This window comes from Asparagus officinalis, chromosome 8 (genome assembly GCF_001876935.1).
Source record: "Asparagus officinalis chromosome 8, Aspof.V1, whole genome shotgun sequence".
Classification (NCBI taxonomy): Eukaryota; Viridiplantae; Streptophyta; class Magnoliopsida; order Asparagales; family Asparagaceae; genus Asparagus; species Asparagus officinalis.
In genome coordinates, this window is record NC_033801.1 from 120856126 (window position 1) to 120882625 (window position 26500).

At 35.1% G+C, this 26500-nt stretch overlaps 2 protein-coding genes across 2 annotated transcripts; both read right to left on the bottom strand.

Annotated features, from left to right (window-relative positions):
* Positions 1200 to 4712, bottom strand: LOC109819919 (zinc finger CCCH domain-containing protein 6-like). Its single transcript, XM_020385902.1, has 7 exons — positions 4571 to 4712; positions 4346 to 4488; positions 3731 to 3817; positions 2849 to 2968; positions 2598 to 2771; positions 2116 to 2268; positions 1200 to 1495 (listed from the first exon to the last, which is right to left on the bottom strand). The coding sequence occupies exons 1-7, from the start codon at positions 4593 to 4595 to the stop codon at positions 1451 to 1453; spliced, it is 747 nt and encodes a 248-aa protein (XP_020241491.1). The 5' UTR covers positions 4596 to 4712; the 3' UTR covers positions 1200 to 1450.
* Positions 6928 to 26063, bottom strand: LOC109819618 (sucrose nonfermenting 4-like protein). The gene is made up of 13 exons (XM_020385394.1): positions 25438 to 26063; positions 22231 to 22318; positions 20961 to 21146; positions 19615 to 19749; positions 19444 to 19503; positions 14921 to 15010; positions 14560 to 14694; positions 12928 to 13072; positions 12669 to 12842; positions 11246 to 11309; positions 11087 to 11156; positions 8146 to 8263; positions 6928 to 7566 (listed from the first exon to the last, which is right to left on the bottom strand). The coding sequence occupies exons 1-13, from the start codon at positions 25551 to 25553 to the stop codon at positions 7469 to 7471; spliced, it is 1479 nt and encodes a 492-aa protein (XP_020240983.1). The 5' UTR covers positions 25554 to 26063; the 3' UTR covers positions 6928 to 7468.

Genomic DNA, 26500 nt, shown 5'->3' on the forward strand with positions numbered 1-26500 from the left:
CTATCAGCTTTCATGTCCCATTTGTCTGCAGCTGTTTGAGTCTTGAATAACAAAGACTGCGTTTTAATTCATGTGTGTTATCTAAGATACCCAAAGGATTCGAATAAATTTATTATAAAATGGGTAATTTCCCATATATATTTTATCCATGAGCAAACTCGCTAAGCAGGTTACACTACTCATTGCATGATGCAACAAAGCTAATCCTACTATATATGAACTTAGTTTAACTGACCGTAAGTTGTTTTCGCTAAAAGTTGAGAATATAAAACCCTCATTTTGAAAATGTTCAAACTTAAACAAGACGTACAGTTCACCCAGAGAAATAAGCTATGTAGAGTATCCAATACTACTTTGTGTCAAGTTTACATCCTTGCCTGTACAAAATACTCAAACGGCATTCTGAAATTCCCAGATTATATTAAATAAGAAGCAGTTTATGCCCCAAGCAAATCTTGACTTTCTGTCAAACAAGGTTCACAAGGAAAATTTGACAGGTTCGATCGGGGACCCGTGCGAATTTCCAGCTAAAAAAGTTTCACAAGAAAAAATTGGCAAAGAGAAAGACCTGAATAAAGATGGGAGCAACTGAAACTATTATTGTCAGTGCTCAAAGGAGTTTAGTAAATTCTTTCAAACCTCTCATTCACCATAATGACAATATAATTTGTAAAAAAAAGGGGTAAAAATCAATAGGATAAGCTAAAAAAGGAAACTGTAGCCTGACCCTCTCAACTAGCTGACTGCTAGTTCCTTGAACTAGTCTAAGCAAAAATAAATTTAAAAAATTTAAAAATTGTCTTAAATTTCTAAAATAGGGATAAAAGATATACAAGGCATTGCTTAAGAGTTGAGCAGACATATCATACAAACAAATCACTGGAAGAAATACCTAAACCATCAAATTAAAGCTTCAGAAGAAGGTTTTGCTTACTTGAGCACTTGCTCCGGGCAAGAAAATGGATTATAATTTCAGCAACCATAAGTTTATTCTCATCCTTGCATAATTTCCAATTATTTATTTGGTTTTATGAAGCCCAAATCCAGATGAATGCTTTTTTCCCCATTTTTGTTGGTTTCACAAATTGCAAATCAGCATTAACGATGCTGAATACCAACAATTATGGCAAACAATAATACATGTGAAAACAATTTCCATCCAGGAAGACACATTTTATTTAGGAAACATATATGTTCTGTTAAGAAAGTACTAGAGACAGGAGATACATGACATTTAACATGCAAAGAAAAGTACAACTCATGATGAAGATCTACTGTTTCTTGACTTACAATTATCTAAACCAACTGATGATTATATCCTTGCTCTAAGGGCCCTGGACTGAGATCATGTAGCCAAAATGTGAAGCTTGACATTCCATCCTAACACATGTTTCACACTCTATCGACTATTCAATTGAACTCAAAACATATGTCGATTTTAGGATTTCTTTTAACCCACAGTTGCATTGCCAACAATAGATGACCCCTCATTCACCTACATAAAAAGGAATATGTGAAGGTAATGATTAAGAAATTCCCTGTCATTACAAGCACTCAGCCCAAGTATAACTTAGTAGTATTATTCATTAAAATTGGTAGAGGTGCACACATAATGATTGAAAATAAAATTCCAAATTTAGAGAAAAGAACAAATTAAAAGAAAACTGACTCCCAACCAACCACAACAAAGAATCTAAGCTAGAGTTAAATTCTTAGCAATGAGATTATAGTGAGAGGTATTATGCCACAAATTCTAGAAAGCAAGTTGGCAATTAGATAACCTATTTTATTTGTATTCAATCGAAGCCCATGCAACTAAGTAAGAACTCTCTAGAATTCTTCTATCCCATTATGATCCATAGGAAATTGGCATGATAAATCCAAAAGGCAGTGAGAAGAAAACTCATTATTATTATTGACGGTTCTCCTAGATTCCAGTGAAAACAGCAAGTTCTATTTTTGATGTTTTTAGTAGTTAACAATTGGAAATTAAAGAATGTGGCCAAGTTAACATGACTAATCATTATAGAGTATAGGATGGCAAGACTGATTGATGAGCTGAAGTACTTCACAGAAATCAGATTAGTGAAAATACTACTACAAGAAGGAAATTACCGGATGAAGAGGGAGACCAGTAGAAGATGGTACTTCTGTGTTAGGCCTTGGAAATGCTGAAGCTGAAAGAGACAGCGGATTTGAGGAACTAAATAAGGATCCAGTTTGAACACCATGCTGTCCTCCAGGAGACAATAAAGGGTTTGCTGTTGGCTGCATCAAAGATAAAACGAGGGTTCTTAGATATTAGTCTCCCAAATCTTTGAAATTGTCATAAGTCCCTCAAATCCTAGGGGGTCCAGAAAATCCCTTAATGACCAAAAGGCCCTCATCTTATGTTTTCCCTGCAAAACCCATGGGTTTTAAAAAAACATACGGTGAGGGGCATGTCGGTCTTTGATGGATCAATTTGCAAGACCCCTCAGAATTTGAGGAACCTGCAAGCAATTTCAAAGATTTGAGGAAGCAATATAGAATGATCTTTTAAAACCTCAAATCCTAAAGTTTTTCAGACTACAAGAACTAGAATGCATTGTACTTACCGGATAAGGACTCCAACCCTGAACTGAAACAACCCCAGTAGATATCAGCACTGAACCATAAGGTGGCTGGATGAAAGGAGCTGGTAACACTGTTGGCTCGGGATGATGGAACTTGCAAGTCAAGCCAAATTTACACTTGCCTGTTCTCATATAATAAGCACATTCCCTCTCACCCTACAATTTCAGAACCAAAATAAAATTGGTAAACATGAAAAAAAATTATCAGAAGTGATGTAGAAAAAAGATCAAACCAGACGAAGAGGGTATCCATAAAAATTTAAGGGGACAGTGCGAGCAGACCCAGCTCCTTGTCTTGGATGATCATACTTGCATGAGCTACCATACTTGCAAATGCCAGTCTTGAGGAAGTACTACATATATCATAGAATGAACGTAATCAAACTATGAAGGGAAAGAAAGAACAAGGGCACATTCTAAAGTCTAAACAATGTATGATGAAAATAAAAATAACTGATTTTTCTTAGAAGTCTAAACAAATGTCGTCAACTACCATGACACAACAAGGAATACCATCAAACAGATAATACTTTAACCACAACAAAATGGAAAAACAGCACATACTTTCAACCTTCGGGAATCTAATAGCTTGAATGAGTTGCGATCAAAGTTCTAGTAATTAATACGAAAAAAATGCTAGTACTTAGTAAACACCATAACAATGATAACCAGTATGAAATTTGAATTATGGGTACAATCAATCAGTCTATATATGCTAATAATCACAGAAGTACTAATTCCTAGGCACTTATACAATAAATCAATATAACACTTCAAATCATCATGTTCACCTTAGAAATAACAATTAGACTTTAGAAGACAACTATTCCATGACAAGAATTTTACAATAAGATTTAGCCTTATTTAAACAAAAAAAAAACTACTATACAATAATTCATGATATTGTGTAACTTTTCCACTCGTTGACAGATTCTAATAAGGTATAAACCTCTGAAAGTCCAGTAAACATCATAATTGATCATAACGAAAAAGAAAAAGAAATTGACAAAGCGGAAATAACTATCTACATAAACTAGATCAAATAACAACCTTTAATCCTTCATCTTTAACAAACCAAATATTATCAGAATTAATAGACCAATGTACATCAATACCTTGCATGCAGGCTGACCAACACGCTCCGGATAATCCCCACTACCCATCCTTCCACCTCCAAATACCTGCCGGAAATCAACACAAACCTGCACACCAAAGATTATTGTAAACACAAGGACCTAATCACAAAAACCCCTAATCGAAAGGGTTTTTTTTAAGATTGGTCCCTTAAATCTGTAATATTTTGTATCAGTCCCTCAAATCTTTTAAATTGATTTTTAATCCCTCAAGTCCTATTGATTATTTCAACTTAATCCCTTGATTAATCCTTTATCTTTTGGCTGTAAAATAGGTTAGGGTGGAAGGGAATTAATGGATTTAGATCTTAAACGGATTCAGGTTTGGAATAACTTAATCAAAGGGGTATAACTGTAAACCCATGACAAAAACTTAATTAAGCTAAATGAAATATTCCCCCAAATCAAACTGCACGGACTGATTTGAAACAGCTAATAGTTCTTTTGGGACTAATTAACAATTTCAATGACTCGAGGAACTAATTTCAAAATATCAAGGATTTAATTAACAATATCAAAAAAAAGCCATTAAACAAGCCTAAAAAAGATCCCAACTTCAGCATTGATCTAAATTCTAGAGAAATTCAGAGATCATACCGAGCGATCACGAGGATGATGGAATCGACATCGATCGCCATACCCACAATAGCCTGTACGCATATAGTAACTACAATTTGGCTCATACGGCCGCTTCGGGTACCCTGGACTAATCGGTTCCAATCGCATCTGCCACATTGATTCTGTAAACAATGCAAATGAAATCAGTAACTCGGAACCCTAGAATTTTCTTTCTTTCTTTCTTTTTTAATAAAAACTCATCACCTTCAAGTCCAGTCTCTGAATCCATGGCGGGTTAGTAAAGAAGCTTGTAGACGGAGATCGATGGAGAAGATGAGAATGAAGAAGTGAGAACTTAAAGCTCTCTCTTTTTCGTTCTCCGATTTGAAAGGTTTGATTTTTTATTTTATTTTTTTGCTGATGTTTTTCTGGGGGCTTTGCCGTTGGGTCGTTTATATACCCGCCAAAGCTGAGGTGAAAGAGTAAACTATGGTTGTTTTACATATGTACCCTCAACTTAATTATTTTTGCAAATTTATCCAAAAATCTGGATATGTGCTAATTTACGCTCGAACTCAGTTAAATTAGCAAATATCTTGATATTTTTAGAGGCTGAAAATGTATAATATGATTTGCTGGAGTATATATTGAAAATGTATAATATGATTTGCTGAAAATGTATAATATGATTTACGCTCGAACTCAGTTAAATTAGCAAATATCTTCAAATTTTCCAAGTCAAGGTTTATTGCATCATTGTCCCTTTTCAGGATGTTAGTATTATCTGAAGAATTTTTGTGTTTTTGCATACACAACCCTTTAAAACTGTAAATCCTTTGAATTATGAAATGAACAAACTAAATATGCTTAGCGAAAAGGTATATTGAAATGAAGATATTGCCTTCCTTGTGGTAACTTCACTACATATCTCATACCAAGTTAACTGCAGATAAAAATACCGCTAACGGTTTCTCTTACTACATAAAAAGATAAGCAGGTGCTTGTTAGGTTGTCGCAATGCAGCTCTTGCAATTACTCTCATTTGTTTGATTGACTGTTTATATTAACACGCAAGAAAGGTTTGTTAAGCAAACGACAGCTCTATGGTTTTGGCAGTGCATAGACTCCACCTACCATTTCTGGCACATAACTTTCCACGTGTCTCTGCTCCATGTATGCTCCATGCACGGCCCCAGATGTTGAACATGGTTCTGATCTATTTGCACGTGTAACCTACACACAACCTACTGTTTTAATGAATTAAATCAACATTAGAATAAGAAAACTCATTAATCAATCATCGAACCTTATACTACATCTAACTTGACAACATTCTCCACCTCTATCATCTAGAATGCTTTTTTTAGCTTGTTTGCTTGATAATATAATCCAGTTACACTTATCGAGAACTTATCTTCACCCTTTCTTGAAAGTACAAATATTTTGGTGTAAATTACACTTATCAGCAAAAACGTTACAAGAAAACACTTTTTATAAAATGAGAGGGTATATATGCAAAATAGCCAGAACGGGCCTCACAAATCAGTAATTGTAAGAAAGTTTGACGTATTATCGTCAACGACTATTTGCGCCTCCGCTCTGCGTCAACAGAACACGTGCTCATTTTTAGAGCGATGGAAAAATTAGTTGATAGATTACAATTTATAATTTGTTGTATGATTGAGGGTTGTGATTTGCTTCCAATGAAAAATAAGAACACATGCAGTACAAGGGAGATGTTGGAGATACATAAATTGCAATTGTCTACTAAAAATAAAACTGTAATATTTAAAGAGATTGATAATTATCTTTCCCACTGCTTACAGAAGCAGAGAGGATCCAATTTCTTGTTTGGAAATCTTTTTCCATAAATTATCTTCCAAGTCGAAGCGATTATCATGATGCATTCAAAGTTGCAGATAATAATCAACTTTGTCCTGTTATTGTTAAAAGTTTTAACATCAAATGGATGAAATTAATTTATTTCTCTTAGCGTGAAGAGGAAAGAAAATAATGTGCTCTTTCATTATCTTTTGTTTCTACCCACCGAACCTTCATTCTTTTTGTCCAAAGTTTTGGCTTAAGCTAGTGAAGGGTTGTGGGCAGGTAGGCTTGATCCAAAAGAGTAAAACTGATATAAGGGAGAGCAATGAAGATGGAAATTTGTGACGAGCCGAGGAACATGTTCGAATTATATTGGAAGTGGGGGGAGTTAAAGGGTAAATAAACAGTAAGTCAAGGTAGTTCCCTTCCGCACGTTTTTTTGGATGGAGTCGAACGGCGTGCGTATCAATACTCTATTATTTGTGTGTGTGTGGGGGGTGAAATCATTTGTGTTTGTGGTGGTGGTGTGGTTGTGGTGGTTAGTGGGTGGGGGGTGGGGGGTGGGAGGTGCTATATCCAAACGGTGTGGTTATCTGGTCGTATAGTCTCCTCTACCTCCTCCCTTGTTCCCCTCAATCCAAACAATGTGTTACAGACACGTCAAATACTTAATCGAGACAATCAGTAACCTGCAGCCTTCTTGATGAAATGAAAGATCAACTCCCCCAAATGTTTTCAATAGCGTAACTACCTAGATCCTAATGAAAAGGGACAAAAGAGAAGAGAAACAAAGCAAATACGTAATTCAAAATAAACCACTTCAATCATACTGTGTTTTTTCCTATGAAGCGTAAGCTACATGAAGTAACAAAGGTAACAATCTACAAATGAAAAAACAATAAGAATGACCTGGATCCTATCAACTATTGTAGCGAAAGTATCATAGCCTGTGACTGGTCTTAGAACTACCAAGCTGGTTGTCAGTTCGCCACCTGACATTTCTTCTGTCTTCCTTCCACGCATTCAGCTGGTAAAATTAAAGCACCAAGCTTTAAAGGACAGCAGAAAACATCACCAGCACAATGAAGCGTATCCAATTAACAACAATTAGAAGATAGCATGAAAATACCCCCAAAAAAATCCTAACATTTACAGACCTCTTGTGGCCTTTTCTTTTGAAAGACCAGGCCCTAACAATTGAGGCCTATCCAATTGAAAGAAAATCCATAAATGATTCCATCAGCCAAACAGAATAAATTGGAGGCTGTGGATTCGCTCGTTATGCAAACAGAAGATTCAACGACATCAGAGAGATCCAATCGCATCCAAAAAGTTACTTCATGGCAAACCGAGCAAGAACCTGAACACATCACTCAGAGAAACAATGCCTTCAACTCTCTTGCTTCCAGCTTCAACAATGATTACACGACGAACCCCTGAAGCATAGAACCAGTTAGAGCCCAGATTAGAGCACCTAGAGGAAGAACAAACCAGCCTATGGTAGCATTTAGGATTAGTTACATTCAGGTACGCTGAGCTATGGTGTAATTACACAGGTAACCTCGGGTCTGCATATCTACTGGGGTAAACATGAGATTACTAATTGTATCTACACAGGTAACCCTACGAAGGAAAAACAGGTCAGCCATGTAATTTAATCTCAGGGTCATCCAATACACAGACTCTAGGGTCATGTGTGTAATTAGATCATACCTCAGGGTACATTGGTAGAATACATGTACATAGATTGAGACTCCATGGTCACCCGTGTAATTTAATCTCAAGGTTATCCAGTACACAGATTCTAGGGTCATCTGTGTAATTAGATCATACCCTAAGCGCCAGGGCACATTGGATGTAACTAATCCTAGAATATATGTACCTGGATTGAGACTCCAGGGTCACCTATGTAATTTAATCTCAGGGTTACACAATTCACAGACTCTAGGGTCACCTGTGTAATTAGATCACACCTTAGGGTACATTAGATGTAAGTAATTCTACAATATATGTACCTGGATTTGCCAATCGTTCGATAACTTTCAGCAAGTGATCGGTGCGAAGACACATTTGGCATCTCTGCCCATCAAAAAACCCATTTGGAGAACTTGAATCTTGCCTAAGCTGAATAGCCTAAAAATTCAGCAATAAAGAAGACATGACCTCAGAAACTGAAATAATTGCTGTGAGAACAAAATTGTAGCCGATAAAGAAATTTACAATACATTTCACTGATAGAGGCAAAACAAAATAAAAGAAGAAAATCACCCATGGTGATAAGGGGATGGAGTTCCCATGACTAATACAGATAGAGATCTTTTTTTCAGTCTTTTTATAGAACTATCAAGTTTTCATATAACCACCATGGGAACATTACCACACTTATCTTAATTTTCTGCCTCCATTATTCCTATTCATAACACAGTTTCAACACTTGCCTAGCAACCTTCAAGGGAGAAAATTATGTATCATTGTATAGATCACCTCCACCAGTGAAATTTCCAATTTACCGGATAGAATACCACCAGCTATTAGCAATTTAAAATTTATAGAAGCTTCATATATCATATTCAAATTGCTTACAGATATTATATTGGGATTGCAGAAGTGCACATACTGATGCTTTAGAGGAATAGAGGTACTCACAGGTAAATCAATAAAATTCCTCTAACAATTGTAATATTACAAAGTCTTTGAGGGCCAAGAATTCTCGAACTTTGCCAAAATAAGAGACACCACTTTTGCAGTTATACAACATGTCAGCAGTTACAAGCCCATTACAAGCAAGCCTTGGTTTGCATGAGCTTAAATTGCAGGATGATAAAGGTAGGATTTGCTATCCTAAACTAGCCCTCTAGGTGTTGTCATAGGCCCTTGTCATGTCCATAACTTCCTTATAACAGAAGTTCTGGAAATTATTAGTGAGTTGACAGACCAGTTGCTAAATTTAATATAATAAAAGAGATAAAGTTTAAAAAAATAAAAAAAATTATAAGGATATATGTCCTTATAATGCACATATATCTATGACTAATACCAACCGAATGGGGCATAAGAACTGGTTCAAGGACAAATTGCATTTAAAGGGGTGTTAGTCAATCAGGTTTTCTATCTTCTTGAGAGCTTTTCATGGAAACAAATTCAGGGCATCACTTCATCAGTGAAGTAGAGTCTGTATGGGGTTTTTCGCTTGGGTGTTTGTTGTGGAAAAAGAGTTGAATCACATGCTAATCCTTCTCCATGTAATTCTATTTTCGGCTCAAGCACGCTTTTGATCTTCTTGGAAGCTTTTGAGTAGTTAGTGAAGTGGAATTTGGTTCGGTTTCACTTCACCTGCAGTGTTTCTTATGGAAAATTGGAAGAAAAGATCTGAATCCCCATCAATCCTTCTCCACATAATTTTCAGCTCAAGCATGTTTTTGAACTTGTTGGAAACCTTTCATGAAAAATAAATTTAAGGTATTAGACAAGTAGAATTTCGATTAGGATATTCAATTGTTTCTTTTTGGGTGGTTTTTTTTGGGGGGCGGGGTGTAAGAAGAAATTAGAGGAAAAGAGCTGAATCCCTTGTCAACCCTTCTCTATAATATCCGTCTCCATCAGCTCAACCTTTGTCTATTTATTTCCTAAAATTTCATGGATACAGTTGCCATCCCTCGCCCATTGCACACTTCTTTTTGTCAGTCTTGCAGCAATATCACACCCGTAGGAATACTGTTACCCTTCTCCAGCATTGTTCTTGCTCTGAATGCACCGCCCTTCGTTGCTCATGTTGTTATGCCTCTTGCACGTAGTCCTTCGTTTCACACCATGTCCGCCTAATGTCTGTATGTTTCACCTAAGTGGTTGATTATTATGTCATGCTATATAATTTTCCCTTCAGGAGCATTAACCTATGTCAAACATTACGCCATGTCATTTAAGTATGTGGAACACTTTCCCTTTGTGAATGTATTGTTTATCAAATCAACCGAAAGTATAACCATTAGGTCTAGATGCTAAGGTATTATGTATCTATAATGATAGATAATTGTGTATTCTGTTTCAGTCTTTCGGATAAACAATCTCCAATTATAATGGTATTTGAAAGCTTAGCAGCTACTGTCGGTTGTCAGGCCCATGGCCTTGTTCCACCAAAAGATGGAAGAAATCTAGGCTCCAGGGCATGATTTAAATGTTAGTAAGTCTAATTATGTATGCAAATCAAAACTTAACCCTGTTGATTCAATTTAATCCTTGCACTGATCATGATGATGACGATGGTGATGATGATTTGACCAGCGTTGGGAACATTTCTTTATGTTCATAGATGGTTTTGGGATTTTTCTGATATTGTCCACAGACGGTGTGCCGACTACTTTTTGTAATGACATATGCTGGGTTTTCACTGATGTATTACAAACATATCAACACTATTTTTATTTGTTTCAAAAAGTTTAAAGACAACATTTTATTAATCAAATTCAAATGTTAGTAAGGTGATATCATAAATATTAATTTTATAAAATAAATAAATCACAAAATATAGTAACTTAGAAGTTCTTTCCAGAATCCTCTCATTCACTTTTAGGTTCAGTTCCATGAAAATTTCTAAAAATATTTTTCATTTTAAAACTGCCAGAACTATAACAAGTTAGGAAAACTTCTATGATATCACCTAAGGATGTCTACCCACCCTTGTAAAACTGGACATAGCACCACTGCCTAGGGAAATGGATTCCACACTCCTTCAAGACCACAAATACTAACCAATAATAATGTGTACTCATATGCATACATGCACACATACACATACACACTCACACATGCTTGCAGGTTTTTGCAATGCTGTGTTAGTGAGTCTATACGCATAAAAAAACTGCCTTAAGATACAAGATCGCCTTTATTAATCATCAAAAGCAACAAGACCGTGTATTTGGCATTTTACAAAATAATAGCAAGAAGAATGCTTTCTACCTGATGGACACTCATCTCATCAAGGCGGATCTGTGCGTACACTCTATCTTTTGCCAAGGCTGTGATGTCACTGTACATTGAGAAAATTAACTTCCTTATCGCCAATAAAAAACAACAATATGATCGGTGAAAGAAAGTTGACAAAAAGAAAAAAGATACCTTCTAGAATATGTATCCAGCAAAGAATCATTATCATCAACAATTGGTATCGAACTAACCTGAGCTGTTATGGTAATCAAAGATGGCATCAGTGCCAAGAAAATGAAATTAAAAACACAATAAAATTAGAAAAAGCATATCTACTGTTAAATGCAACAAAAGGAAAGATTTATGAAAGAATCAGTATCTTTGTCATTCACAATGGATTATGGAAGATGAACAGGAACAATAGTAAAGAAATTTATAACTGCCACAAGTACATAAAAAGTTTGCAATAATCAAGGAGAAAGTAGAAATTTAGGAAATATTTATCTCGCGCATTATAAAGAACATGTCCCTTTAACTGCAAGGAAAAATGATCTTAAGCACACCTCTTTCAGAGATCAAACCAGCATCCCAACAATTCTCCTACACTATCTAAAACGCAAGGAACATTGTCAAAATCGAGAATTAAATTAAACTCTCCTGTTAATCAACATGAAAATTAAGTATGTGGGCAAAACAAAGATATACCCAATAATTTTGAGAAAGTAATGGAATGAGGCACACAGATCCTGTAGTTGCTTGGAGAGAACAGATGGGAATTCTAGCCCTCTTGCCAACCGACAAATATCGGGTAAAAGGATCAAACACCCCTACGGAACAATCAAATCACTTCACCTCCCAGAATGAAACAGTAGAGCAAAGAAATCAAGTTGATCATTCATTTTAAGGTATTAAGAGAGGCATGCACATGACACAGACTCACTCCCTCCCTCTCCACAAACACATCTAAAATATCTATAACAATCATTCCAATGTTTAACATCACTTTCAAAGGTTACTGCTTATACATGCTCAACGTGCATGTTTCAAGTCCTCAACATGCACAGGTAGATACTAATATGAATGGTTCAGAAAAAAAATTTAAGAACAGCCATAGATAAATACTTCTCAAAATATAAAAGAAACCATCAGCAGCTAAGTTTCTATTTTCATGAAAGATTAATTAGACAGATGAACAAAAAAAGTAATGTTCCAACATCTATCTATAAATTAAATGCTAAACAAACAATTATGAGCTGAACCACTAGCGTTTACAGCGTTTCTCAAAAGCAGAATTCGACCTCTGACTAGCAAGTTAAGGGAGATCCAAACGATGCAAACAAAAAAAGAGAGCAGAGAAAAATATGGAAAAAAAACAAGCTCTAAAGACTCTAAAACACTCCGCATGCATATTTTTTCATAAAGAAAAAGCAAATCGGCAACTAAAGTATTTATTTTCACAATGGGGTGGCTGAGGTCAAAAAGACAGTTGCAGAGGAAAATAATATTCAGGCATCAAGACAAAATGCTAAGCAAAAGAAATGTCAGAGCTGATTGTTACTGATTATGAGTCGTATAATGTGAATCTATAGCATTCAGCATAAAGCAGAGAATCCACCTTGAACTAGCAAAGCTAAAGCGGACCCGAGTGATGCATTCGGCCTCAACATTGCCAGTGGGCGACCATTTGTTTCCCCAAGTCTAGGAACCCACGTCCCTAAGGGGATTGTGCATATTGGTTGTTGTAGAATAGGCAAAGAATTAGAAGTGTGTCTAAAGTGCCTGCAAATACCTGAAATAAATAAATAGGACTGAAGAAATGTTCTAGGCCATGGCTAACAATTAAATTGAACTGGAGCAAATCAAGTATTACTTACATGTCAGTATTCCTGAGAGGGATGCAATATGGAGTAGCTGTGGAAAAGATCCATCTCGAAAAGGAGAATGGATAATGGGAACTGTGGCCACACCATTCTGCAATATCTTTACAGCTACATCTTTCAATGAATCATAGGCACCAGCCTAAAGAAAATAACAGCTTCAGTGCCACTATTATATGACGGCCACCTCAAGATTCATAAAACATAGATAACATGTCTAATATATGGATTTACAAGATAAAGAAGAAAGAAGGTATAGAAATGCAGGAGTGCATTAGCCTTTTTACATATCATTGCGCTTACAATCATGTTATATTCGTTGATAGTTGCCTAAATAATGTTCTTCATGTCATTGACCAACTTTAGCGCTAATAGACAGTACTGTTTTTCATTCCTATAGTTCATGTTGTTATGTACAAGTAGTTATGAAAAATGAGTAGTTAGCTAATTATTCATCTAACTAATATGGATTATATGATGCAATCATAGTCAGCGCATATAACATGTGTAAATATAGAAGTCCTTCGACAACAATATAGAGTCATGACTTTTTTTTAAGGCCTACATGCAGGATGGCAAAAAAAAGGACAATAATAATCGGCAAATTCTAGATTACAGAGAATAAAAAAGTGGATAAGAATAACATCTAAACAGTTTGGATAGCAATAGAAGTTCTGTTTTGAAAACAATCATACAATCTCTATGATTACATAGAGGATAGTAAGACGCGTAGAAGATATTGAGTCAAGGCTATCAAGATAGCTCAAGAAAATGACACAAAGCAGGGAGCAAATAATTTACCACAAAGTTACTTGTCATGTGTCATGTGTCATGTGTCATGAGTATCAATTACAAGATCTTTGACAGTAAACTGAGTAACGACCAGACAAAAAGAAAGGCCAAAGTACAGGATGGAAAAAAAAAAGAAAATTAGTACAGAAGGTCCAAGAAAAAGGTGGATACAAACAATATCTGAACAGTTTCGATCATAGATTCATAGTAGAAGCTCTTACTTGTAGGAAAAAAATATCTGAGTATTAACTAAGTACCAAAATGTTTGTGCAGAATATAAGTACCAGAGGTTTCTTTTTCATCTATTTACCAGGTCCCCTTCAGTATGGGGCCTATGGGGTCATATCATCTGATATATGCTACTTGCGATCGAACACCCTCAGCAAATGTGGGATTTCCCTATGCAATCCAGAAATAGTGATCAATGTCTCTGGTTGAGGATTGAGAATTGAGAAATGAAATGGCTCCAGTTTCAGTCATATGTCCTAGACAGGACTCGCAATTAGCCTGGACCTGTATGTGTCGCCTACATGCTTGATGGCCAGGACGCTAGTTTTCAGTCGTATGTTAAGTAGAAATAGAATTTTTTATATGCTTCCACCAAACATGCCATGTGCTGGCACTCTGATAAATTAGCAACTCACAATAAGCTGATATATGACAAGAGGGGAAAAGGGAATGTAAACTTCAAGCACCAAACTTTATCAACCTACATAAATTATGACATAAGATGTCGTAATTTTTCATCTAACCTGTAAATTGCAGATTAAATGTGAAGCTTAAAACTGCACATAAACAAATTAACGAAGCATAGCTGCATCATCCAAAACCACTTACGTGAACTAGACGCTTTTCAATTGGTCTTCCGTGTTCGTCAACTTGTCCATAAAGTAGTTGTCTTCCTTCTTTCCAAGCAGATATTGTGTGCGTCTCGAGTTCTTCTTGTGTCAGATTTGATCCATGGTTTCCAAGCTGCAATTGGTAAAACTTGGCTAAGTTATACATCAAGCACCCATCACACCAACATGTGGACTCACTAACATCCCTCTAAACCCACACACTCCTCTACGCCCCACACACACACCAATCATAGAAAAATAACATGTGTTCTAAAATATAAAACATTCATTAGAAATCTTATCAATGTCAAAACATAAAATGCTTTCACATAAATAAAAACAAGATGCAAACTTTTTACCTCCCTCAAAATTAATATGAAGTCCAACGGACTGAGTACTCCAACAAATTGTTTCTTGTAAGAGTCCCACAAAGGAGCCACAGGAATTCCCTGTAAAAATATCAGTTTCAGAATGAGCTTAAAATGTACTAGGAAAAATAACATAGGTACAAATAGCTAGTCCCTTGCAAAGTTTAATTCCACGAAATCACCATGTGCTTCAAACATATAGCATGTAAAAAAGCAAGGTGATGGACATAAACAGAATTAATTAAACTATGTTAGGAAAGAACTAGACAAATTCACTCAAGTGGCCAAAAAATCTGCAGCGGTTTAAGCCAATGTTCAAAAATGTGATTTATACAGCAGCATACATGACCCAATGTGCCTATGTGGCAGAAAATTGGATGCATACTGTTTACTGACATTATGAAATCAAAAATATTAGCAATGAACACATTAAATATGTGGTCGCAAAATCATTATGTGCCTGCATATGCAGGCCCATAAAGAGTGGCGACTATTGATGGTATGACTTTCAACTCAATAACTATTCCCTTTCACGACTGCTATATATAGTTCTCTCTCTTTCCTTATTCTAGTTATTTCTTCCCAATTCCTTCTCTCTTTCCTTATTCTAGTTTCGTCTTCCCATTTCCTTCAGCGGTGACTATGTGGTATGAGTTTTGACCCAACACCTCTTCCATTTAGGGAAATGTTATATATATTTATCTCTCTTCTCTTATTCTAGATTCCTGTTCCCATTGCCTTTCTCTCTTGCCTCTATACTTGAACTGTTTAATGTAAAATATGTTCTTTGATTTTGAATACTTTGTGTTATGTTTTACATATGATATTTGTCAATGTCTTAGTGTTTATGCACAATTTAGGTACAATGAATATCTGCAAATACTTCGACAATTAATTTCCTACTAGTCTTTAATCCCATATCCATTTCTTGCATTACCTAGTAATTATCGTGTGTATGTTTGCTAATGGATTGGTTTATGGATATCACCATGTCATGTCAAATTTAGGATTCTAATTTAACACTTGAGTTATTCACTTGTTTGCATATTAACTTGCTCATTTAGTGTGCTTACATGATATTTACAAGAAAACTTGATAAATTTTTTTTGTTTTATTTTCCTAGTTGCTAATTGGATAGACATTCATTATGGTTTTACTTACTTCAAGTGGTCCTCTATAATCATTTATCATTTCTTTCGCATGGCACACTCATTTATCAGTGTTTAGACCTTCCAAAGATATCTGTCAGTCGGCCTCATTACGCTTGTCCTTTTTCTGATACTTCAATGTGACACAGGTAAAACATGCAGCAGCACATGTGCAGTATATTGAGTGTAAAGATTAATGTGTCAGCAAATTCACATACTGCTACATATTGCATACTGTAAGATGCATTAAACTAGCAGGCTGTTCATCCAAATAACTTTGCTTATGGAGCAACTCTAAATTGAGAAGGCCCAAACCATTTTGTACTGGGCCACCAACATGACATCAACCAGTGATATAATGTTTCCAAGCAAAAGCACCTATCAGGAAAAAGTGGTCCTGCCATAGACCCTTGAAAGTCAGTTGATCAGTGATTGAACTCCACTGCTTTGTCTTGCAACTTCCATTCAACATGACATATAGCATAGAACATTGTTTTACGAGTGTAAAGAAATTGGAAATAGGACAGTTTGTTGTATCATGCATGAAATTGCATTCATCTCAGAACAGTTAACAATATATGCCAAAGGAAATGTGATCCCTTGATTTGGTGGATGGTTATAATTAAGCATGCCTGCCGGTTTACTATAAGTTAGCATCAAATGCATGAATAATTCTGTGACAGTCAGTCAAGCAAAGATAGAGAGACTAATCCAAGTGCAGAGAAGATAGACTAATCCAAGTGCACTGACTTAGGTTACCCAAACACTTCATCCTGGCTCCCGTATCCGTATCCGACACTTCCTGTGTCTGGATTTGTGTCGGACACTCCATAGACACGCATAGCTTTCACTTCATCTCAAATTTCTGCAACTCATTAGACTCGGATCGGGTTCGTTTCAGCCCATACCATGTTCATAAGTATGATTTTAAATGGTGATTTGGATATCTAGTTAAAAAATAAACGGTTTTTCAATTATAATCTACTCAATAAAAAAACATAAAAATGTTATAGGGATTTTAGTTCTCAATACATGTAATAAGAAAAATAATATCGATCTCATATAAATTTTTATTTTCAATAAGTACATATATAGCCATATCCTTGTATCATACATTTTACAAAGTTGCCGTGCCCTGTATTCGCACCAGCATTCGTGTCCGCACCCACACCCGTGTCCGTGCAACATAACACTGACTCTTCATAAAGATGGAAGCAGGATTTACCAGAACCAAGTCAGCTGAACGTAAAAAAGGGTCAAGCCTATATAAGTATTAGGTAGATTAAGAAGGTGTTTGAGGAAAGCTTATTTGTTGGTCAAAATTGCTTTTGCATATTTGCATGTTTGGTGACATATCACAAGCTAGCTTTTCAGCCCAATTTAAAACAGATGGGGTTCCTCGAGTTTTGAAAAACTAGCTTACAAGCTTATCTATAAATAAACTAGTTTGTCCGAGTAAATAACATTTCTACCCATACAAATTTTATAAAAATTTTATCATAAAAAGCCAAAAGCTAGCATAGCTTATAAGGTTCAAAAAATTAAGCTCTCCCAAATACCCTCTAAGTGGAAGTAAAGCTGTTGGGCATTGAGTTAGTGTTATATCAAGTAGAGACAGGTATCTAAGCAAGTTTCTGGGGAATTTAACTTAAACTTCAGAGTGTGTACAATTTAAACTTCATAATGAGAAAACAAAGAGGAAACTGGATCAAGAAAGTAGTCTTTACTGGTGTAGACTCCTAAAATTGGTGACCAAAGCAGAGAAGGCCATAGAAACCAGAAAGGAAGCTGTAAGACAGGTACATGTACCTTTTCAGTCACATAAGCTTTTGAGTACAACAATCAAAATCCTCTAAATCCCCCTAGCCTATAATGACAGTACGTGGAGACGATATAATTTGCTACAACACAGAGTATCCCATAGATCCCCCCACCCAAATACACATAAAAAGTAGGGTTGTGCAATCGGTCAGTCGATTCGGTTTTTGGTCAAATTTGGCCAAACCGAACCGAACTGCCTATCATTCAAAACCAAAGCGAACCGATTCAAGTCGGTTCGGTTTGGTTCGGGTCGGTTTGTTCGGTTTTCACTTAGGTACAAATGTTATGTCCAAATTCAATTTCACCTCTAATTTGTTGACGAAGAAAGAAGTCTCTTACACTTCAATTTATTGAAATTCATAAACTATTAAATGTTACTGAATATTACATGTAGAAATCAAAATCTTATTCCTACCAAAGATTACATATATTTTTTTAGAGAAAACTTACATAAAGAATTAAAGTGATCTCAATCTGATAGACAAAATAAATAAAAATATGTTAATAACTTGGATGTTAGGTATAGTTTCTATAAAATTATAAGTTTGATCCAAAAATGTATCAATCAAGGAGAAAAATCAAGAAAATGTTAGAATCAACATTATGATTTAAGTTTCTTACCTCCAAAGTGGATTGGTCCAAAGTAGAAGAAGCGAATATGTAATAGAAAGGGATAGAGAACTAGAGATAATGAAAAGCCCTAGAATTGAAGAGGACACTATTGTTGGGGTATTTTATCGCTATCAGGTTGCGTGAGAGAAAAATATATCAAGCTGCAGAGAAGTAACTCTATGAACTACAATGGGTCGGGTTTAAGCGGATGTAAATAGCAATTAGAATGGGTAATACAATTCGATAGGTTTGGTCAGTTCGGGTTGAAAAAATTTCAACCCAACACGAACCGAACTCTAATAAAAACCGAACCGAACCGTTAAATTTCGGCCGGTTCGGTCGGTTTGTTCGGTTTGAACCGAACTATGCTCACCCCTAATAAAAAAGCACAAAGTAAGTGCAAAAACCAAATAACATGCATTCTGAAATAATTATATAAGGAAAAAATTGCTTAAGTATCTTGGGTGATTACATTCTAGAAAAGCAGACAAAGAAAACCAGTTACAGGACCCGTTTGTCCTAAAAGCCAATTTATGCAAGATGGTCAAGAGCTGGCTCGAGGTGATAACTGCAATAGGTTTGCTTTAGTAGAAGCAAATATCGTGCTGCACTCTTACGCTCTACTAGGCAGTTTGGTGGAGGCAAAGTTTCTCTGGATTTTCCCCTCACTGTGCTAGCGTTCCATTGTCTACAAGTGTTGTGAGATAAGATGGCGCTAACCTAAATTCTAAGAAGTATTTGAAGTTCACGAACAAAGGACGCTATATATATACACTTCAAACTCATTAAAAAAACTAAAAAAAGAAAAACTTTCAATATACAAGAACCAGCATGTTGCTCAAAAGGAAAAAAAAATGCACATACAAAGTAGATCATTCTAAATATGAGAAATAAACTTCAGCAGAGAAATTGTCACCTTGAATATATACGTACCTGCTCATATAGGATATGAAAAGCTTGCTTCACAGGTAAATTTACATCAAGAGCAATGACCTAAAATCATACAGCCATAAAGCTAAGCTGAATCAACCAAAATATGGCAATTTCACAACATTCTCCAGAATACAATGACAAAAAAAAACTACTAAGAGAAAATGCTGTTACCTTTCCTGAATCTGGAAGCAACTCATATGCAGTGTATGTTGACAAAAACTCAGATATACGGTGGCAAGAGATCTCTACATCAGCCTCTGAAATCGCCATAGTTGCCTCCTGTGTGGCACCACCTGACAATGCCACCTGTTCATACAAAAAAAACTCTATGAAAAGCCAATAGTTATTCAATAAATAAAGCAAACAAAAAGAAAGGAATCAAGTTGCTTCAACTAAACTATCCATAGAGACGACCCAAATACCACTGCTGACTTCCTCATTAAAAACCATGTATCCAAGTATACCCGTAATTCTTCTGCTCTGTATAACATTATCTTTGTTTGAGAATGGAGGTTCTTTGGGATTTTAGGGAGTGAATGTTAACTGGGGATATTTTAGTGACTGATATGTCACTAGAAACTACAAAAGGGACAAAATTGCAAGACTCATATGAGTTAAGGGACCTAGCAGCAATTCAATGATTTGAGGGAGTAATATCAAGTTATGAAAGACTTGAGGGACCAATATCAAGGGAAAAAGGAACCTACTTCTTATAGATCCCAAGACCCAAACAGTACAACGTACACTTATTCCTCTTTCTTTCACCATCACACCTTACCTGCAGATCTTTCATTTAACTAATAGACTGTCAAACTAAAGGATAAGCATAAAAAGGCATTATAAAAGTCATAAAACGAGCAGAGAAAACCTTATGATGTTTAACTCATAGTTAATGGAACATGGTTCATTCCGGTTCACTAGATGGGTACTTGAACATGGTACGCATCTCATTAGGAATTGGGTACGAGGGGGATAGGCTTATACGGTACACAAGGGAACGCGGTATGCTTTAGGTTTGGTTCTTAAATGCTAGTTGATATCAGTCATGGTAAAAGAACCTTCAAAATCATACTGCAATTAAGATATGCATACTTTATTTGCTTAATTTCCCACGTTTTGTTGTTTTTTGACTTTATTCTTTTAAAAAGACTTATTCTTCTTAAAAAATTTACTGGTATGAATTCTAAATCGGGTCGCTGGAGTAAATTAGGTCTTGTTCCATGCGAATCTGGGACGATTGAACCCAGCTCGTGATTCGCTATAGCGTATCACATTCCCAACTTCTATGGTTAACTAATATTTTTTGACAATAACTTGAGCACAAATCATGTATCCACATTAAAATTCAAAATAAATGTAGATAAATATAAATCAAAATGTAGGCATTATGTATATATTTTTTCCAAATATATAAAGCACATAAACACACATCACATATTTACAGAAGTCTTAGCGTAATGCACACAAGTTTAAGGAGTAGTAAAGCAACAAACATAAGATTATGTATATTATCTTACCGCACACTGAAAGACGTCATTTTCTACATCCATGTTCATCCTATTTTCATGTGTATCGGTGCCCAAACTTGGTGGAACAGGGTCTAGCTCTCTGGTTAGGAGCAAAGTGTTCACTATTCCATAATTTCCGGTCACATGGGGTTGACGCTCATCATGCCTCCACTCACCGTCAACATAGAACTTGTACTGCACGAGTTGGCAAGATAGAAAAGGACCCATAAGAAAAAAGTTTTACGGAATTTTTAAGCATCTTTCAAACATTTAAAATGTCCAAAGCAAAAAAAACAAAAACAAACAAAGTATTCAAAGTTAAAAAGTGTCACAAAAGAAGCAATAATGTCTGGCAATGGTAAGTAAACAGAAAGGGGCACATAAATTGGAAAGTTACACCAGTTTCTTTTTTTTCTAAATGTTTGGCGCTTGGAAAATGACTGGAAAGTATTTGGAAAGTGAAGCTTTTTAGTCTCTTTCACTTCTCAAAAAAATTTCTGAGAAAGTGGATAGAAAATGAAGAGAGAGGAGAGAGAAATTAACTTTTAATTATTTTTAAAATCCTCTCCATTTTCCAAATCCATTGGTTTTATCTATTTATTTTGACTCTCGTGGCCACTTCCCACCTATTTCAGCTGTTTCGGACACAAGAGTCTTGGCAAGATTATAATTCGGCTTTACCCCAATAAAGGCATAATAAACAATTGAATCAAGTTGCACTAATCAAGAATCTAACACCTTTTAACATATTATCAAAGTCAAGGATGAAATCACAGAGTGACCACCACTCAACTTTTTACCTTTGAGCCAAGTTAAGCATGCCATAGACTTCAGGTTGATTGTGTTCAAAGTTTAATTTGTGCAAGTATTCTGTTTTGTGAGCATGTTTATTACTCCCATTTATTTGGTCTTAACTTTTCAACAATAGATTGTAGACAATTATGACACAAAACATATGTATAACATGCTTTTAAGCTATTCTATGTTGATTACTGGTTGTGCTATGATTCAGAATGGTTAGTAGCCGTTCCACCAAAAAAAAAGCCTGGAAAAAGAAAATCAACATAAATTTTAAATTTCAATAAATAAATATAGAGAAAGTGGATGTCATGTCAGCCATCACCTCAACTTTCCATTCTTTCACTTTCAATTCTCCAAACAAATTCTTGCAAATAGAAAGGAGAAAGTACCTTCACAAGAAAGAACTTCCAATTAAATTTTACTTTCCATTTACTTTCCAGTTGCCAAACATGCCCTAAGAGTAAACCTATATTCTTACCTGGTGAAAACCGGGAGTCACGCCACATATAGCCTGAAAAACGTTAGGGCAACCCTCCACAGGCGACATCAATACAGGTTCAGACCACCTAAAAGCAAGCATGTGACATATCAACTTAGAATTTTAATTTATGTTAAAGTACAAGAAAAACATAAATAAAAATAGACAAGATGGTTGAACAAGTTTGATTTGTTGGAAATAATATACATTAATGTACTTCCTTATGGGTATTACTTGTGGAAAATTTACGACATACAAATACGTCTTCAGAACTCCTGACATTCTGGACAGTATGAGGTAACTATTGCACATAGTTCACCCAACAAGAATGCTATACCGATATGATTATATGAAAACAATATCAATTACAAGTTGGATGAGAATATATGAGCGAGCAACTTCCTTGTAAGTGATTGACAAATAAGGAAGGGCCTAAGGGCTCGTTTGGTACGCGGGAATAAGTGAGAATGGAATGCAATTCCAACTCTTTTTTCCCGCGTACCAAACACGATGTATTTTTAGATGTTAGAATTGAAATTCTCACTTTTTATCAATTCCCACTTTATGTGGGAATTGTCATTCCCAACCATTTAACAAGGAATTGATATTCCCACTTAAGTGGAAATAAAAATAATCAAATAAATTCCAATTATACCCTCCTTAAAAGATACAACTAGATATAAATTCCTATATGAAAATTATTTTTATAAAAAATTAACTTATCTTAAGCTACTAGTACAAATATATAAATAAAATATAAGCATGAATATAACTTGCCCAAGTTCCAATATACAAACATCGTTCCTAAGTAAATTTATATCACTGACCTTGCCGTAGTTCCAATATATTGTGATATTATTTTTTAACAAATCTTTGATACCGTTCATTCATTCCTAAGAAGTATATTAACGCGGACCTTGCCTTAGTTCCAATATCTTTTAATAAACTATATATACTTTGGAGTGACAAACTAGTTTATCATTTTGCAATTTTAAAACTTAATATTTTGATACTTTGATGGTTGTCCAATTATTTTGCTTGTACTATTTTATGCATATTTTGATTAGAATTTGGATATTTCTAATAATTTGTCGAATGTGATAGTTTATGCATATAAAATTTTAAACTATAGATACTATCGTTTATATTAATTTTGACATATGGATGATAAATTGCACTTATTTCCCTTTATTTTTCCCCCCGAACATGAAATCTCAAATTTTCTTTTATCAGGAGATGTTGTGAAGAGTGCCCAATTATATACAATATCTCTTATTAGGTATTCTTCTCTTCACTAACGTACAATAAAGTTAGTAACATTAGCTGCTCGTACAAATAATAGACATGTAGCACTAGAAGTTAGAAAAGTGAAATTATAATTATTTATAATTAAAAATATTTTCTATGAAAATTATTTTTTAATTTGTAAGCCAATAGTCCGAAATTGTTGCCGAAACGGTGTGCCAAAATATAACTATTACATGAAAATTTATTTCTCTAAGGAAAAAATATCGTTTCTATAAAACTTATTTTTCTAAAAAAATAAATTATTTAGTCATTTTTAAAATATTTTTAATTTTTTTTAAAATTTTGTGTTTTGGTAAGGGCATTATTAGAAAACTAAATTTTATTCTCACTTGTGAACAAATGATACCAAACGTGAGAATAAGAATAAGATTGTCATTCCCGTTTCATTATCTAAACGCATCCAAACATGAGAATGAGAATGTGCATTCCATTCCCACGTCTATTCCATTCCATTCCTACCTTCTTTCCATTCTCACTTGACTTCATTCCAGCGTACCAAACAAGGCGTAAGTGTACATAAAGGCGACTAAGGCAGGATATTCGATTTGACATGAAGTACATGCATCCATATGCAACTGATAAAATCACATGTAAGGGCTTTTCATGTCAAAAAGGATTGATTATGGAGCACGAATCATCATCCATCCAAAATGTATTTAATCAAATGTTACAACTCCCTACAAATATGATCTCAACCATTTACGACTTCTTGTTGAACTTCCGCCAAGTAAATCCTTTACAATCGAGGAATCTCAACAAGATCTTAACAGACAACAGAGATAATGGATAGTCTTTGTTTAGCTTTTTTTACAGCAGCTCTTACGTCTAATGAGCAAACCTCTAAATCCTCCCGAGAAGAGAGCCAGTCTAGATTAAGAGGTTAAATGATAACTTTTGAGGTCAGATTTTTACAACAGCTCTTACATCTAATGAGCAAACCTCTAAATCCTCTCGAGAAGAGAGCCAGTCTAGATTAAGAGGTTAAAGGATAACTTTTAATATAAATGAAGAGGTTAGATTTTTACAGCAGCTCTTACATCTAATGAGCAAACCTCTAAATCCACTCAAGAAGAAAACCAGTCTAGATTAAGAGGTTAAATGATAACTTTTAATATAAATGAAGAGGTTAGATGATAAAACTAGTGTAGATGATATTTATGATAACTACTAGTATATAAAGAAATAAGATACAGTACACAATATTATGCAGTTTAAGGAGGTGTTATCTTACAGCCACTTGCATCGTACAATATAATGTTGACATGTATTAATATATTATATAATACAAAACAGTGGCATATTGAAAAGTAAAATATTTATGATGCTCCTTTAGTTAAATTTGAAGAAAAACTAACTCAAGAGCTCTTCGCTTTTAAGGAGATTATTTATCATGTAAGATGGTATTCCATAATAAAAAAAACAATGTAAAGTTATGGTAGCGCGACAATGATTGTACTATAGACACCACACGAAAACTAGGTTAGGTGAAATATTTAACGGAGAAAAAGAGAAGGTTATTTTTGACATAATAGAATACATATTGAAGTGCAAATTGGACAATACAGGGACAACATTTCAAAATAAGCAATCACTGAAGAGTAACATTGCATTGCACATGTTCAATGCAATCAGTGAAATTCAACTAAGGGTTGCTAATCCGATTAGTTGCATTGACACATCTGTGTGTGTGTGTGTGTGTCAAAGCTGCCATGACTACACCTTAAAAAGCTCAAATAGAACAATGCATAAAATACCATGTCAATTCCACCTAACCCATGCAGCAAACAAATGCAACTGCACATTTCTTACTTTCAAGCTGTAAAAAATGGAAAACACAAAAAGAACAATGCAAAAGAAATAAAAAAAGAAATTATATCTGAAGCTAAATCAGACACCAACCTTGTAAAAGTGCCAGAGACGAAAACTCTTCGCCCTCCGTAAGGCCATACAAACCGCGTAGGGACTAGCACAACTCCACTCGTGTCTTGTGAATTATTCGACCCCGGAAAAAACATTTCTTTCAGATTTCTAACTTACCCTTGGACTCAAACAGCCAGTTTCTACCCCAATTCTTCAGTTCAACACAATAACTCATGGAAGAACGAAAACAGAAAGTCCCATTGCAGTCAAAAGGAACCCTAACCCTAATTTGAGCTTCCTCGGGCAACGGGATCCTCTTCCACCAGAGGTTCCCTCACTGATCGCTCATTCCAATCTCAGAAGATTAAACAAACCCTAATTCACATCCAATTTCAAGAATCCAACCTAAGAATCCAGTTTTCCGCCCAAACCAGCTCAAATTCTTATAGATCTCGGCCCAAACGCTAACTTCCGCAATTCCCCCAAAATTAAAATTTCCTTTTGCAAAATCGAAAATGAGATACCCTAATTCGACGCCAAAACAGCATAAAACTGACCAAAATTTTCTCGCCGGAAGCGCGCCGTTTTCTGAGCGATTGGTATTTTTTGGATCGCAAATAAACGAAGGAAATAGGAGTAGACGAGAGATTAAATAAAAAGAGAATTTTTTTAAAAAAAGGGGAAAGACAAATAATTGGGTCCATTCTTTGATTATATATCGACTCAAGTCTTGGCACGTGTTATGCACGTGCAACAAATTGTTTGGTGGATAAAGTGCACTTTAATCCTGAGAGTTTCAGACTTTTTTACTATTTTAAATTGGTTTGATTTATCCAAAACTTCAAGACCTTTATGCTTAACTTTATTTGTGGCTTATCTCCAGAGAGTTTAATCATTGAAAATTAAATGTTCGATATTTTTATTGTAGATTAATCCATGGGAAAATTATGTCAATGCCTCAAATTTTAGAATCTCCTGTGATTATCCCTTTAATATTTTTCTCATGTGATTCGGCCCTTAAAATTTAAATATATGTGATTCACCCCCTTGGTCATTATTCTGTGCCAACTAAGCACAGAAAGAGAAAGAAAAACAAAAAATC

What these genes read in the sequence shown, in the direction of transcription:
- LOC109819618 (XM_020385394.1), bottom strand. Translation starts at nt 25,553, where the DNA reads ATGTTTTTTCCGGGGTCGAATAATTCACAAGACACGAGTGGAGTTGTG. An exon ending in TTGAAAAGCGTCTAGTTCAC is followed by an intron (nt 13,073 to 14,559) that starts GTAAGTGGTTTT and finishes TATTTTCTTTAG; the next exon opens with GCTGGTGCCTATGATTCATT. An exon ending in CGAACGATTGGCAAATCCAG is followed by an intron (nt 7,567 to 8,145) that starts GTACATATATTG and finishes TCTATGCTTCAG; the next exon opens with GGGTTCGTCGTGTAATCATT.
- LOC109819919 (XM_020385902.1), bottom strand. Translation starts at nt 4,595, where the DNA reads ATGGATTCAGAGACTGGACTTGAAG. An exon ending in TTCAGAGACTGGACTTGAAG is followed by an intron (nt 4,489 to 4,570) that starts GTGATGAGTTTT and finishes CATTGTTTACAG; the next exon opens with AATCAATGTGGCAGATGCGA. An exon ending in AGGGTTGGAGTCCTTATCCG is followed by an intron (nt 2,269 to 2,597) that starts GTAAGTACAATG and finishes TCTTTGATGCAG; the next exon opens with CCAACAGCAAACCCTTTATT.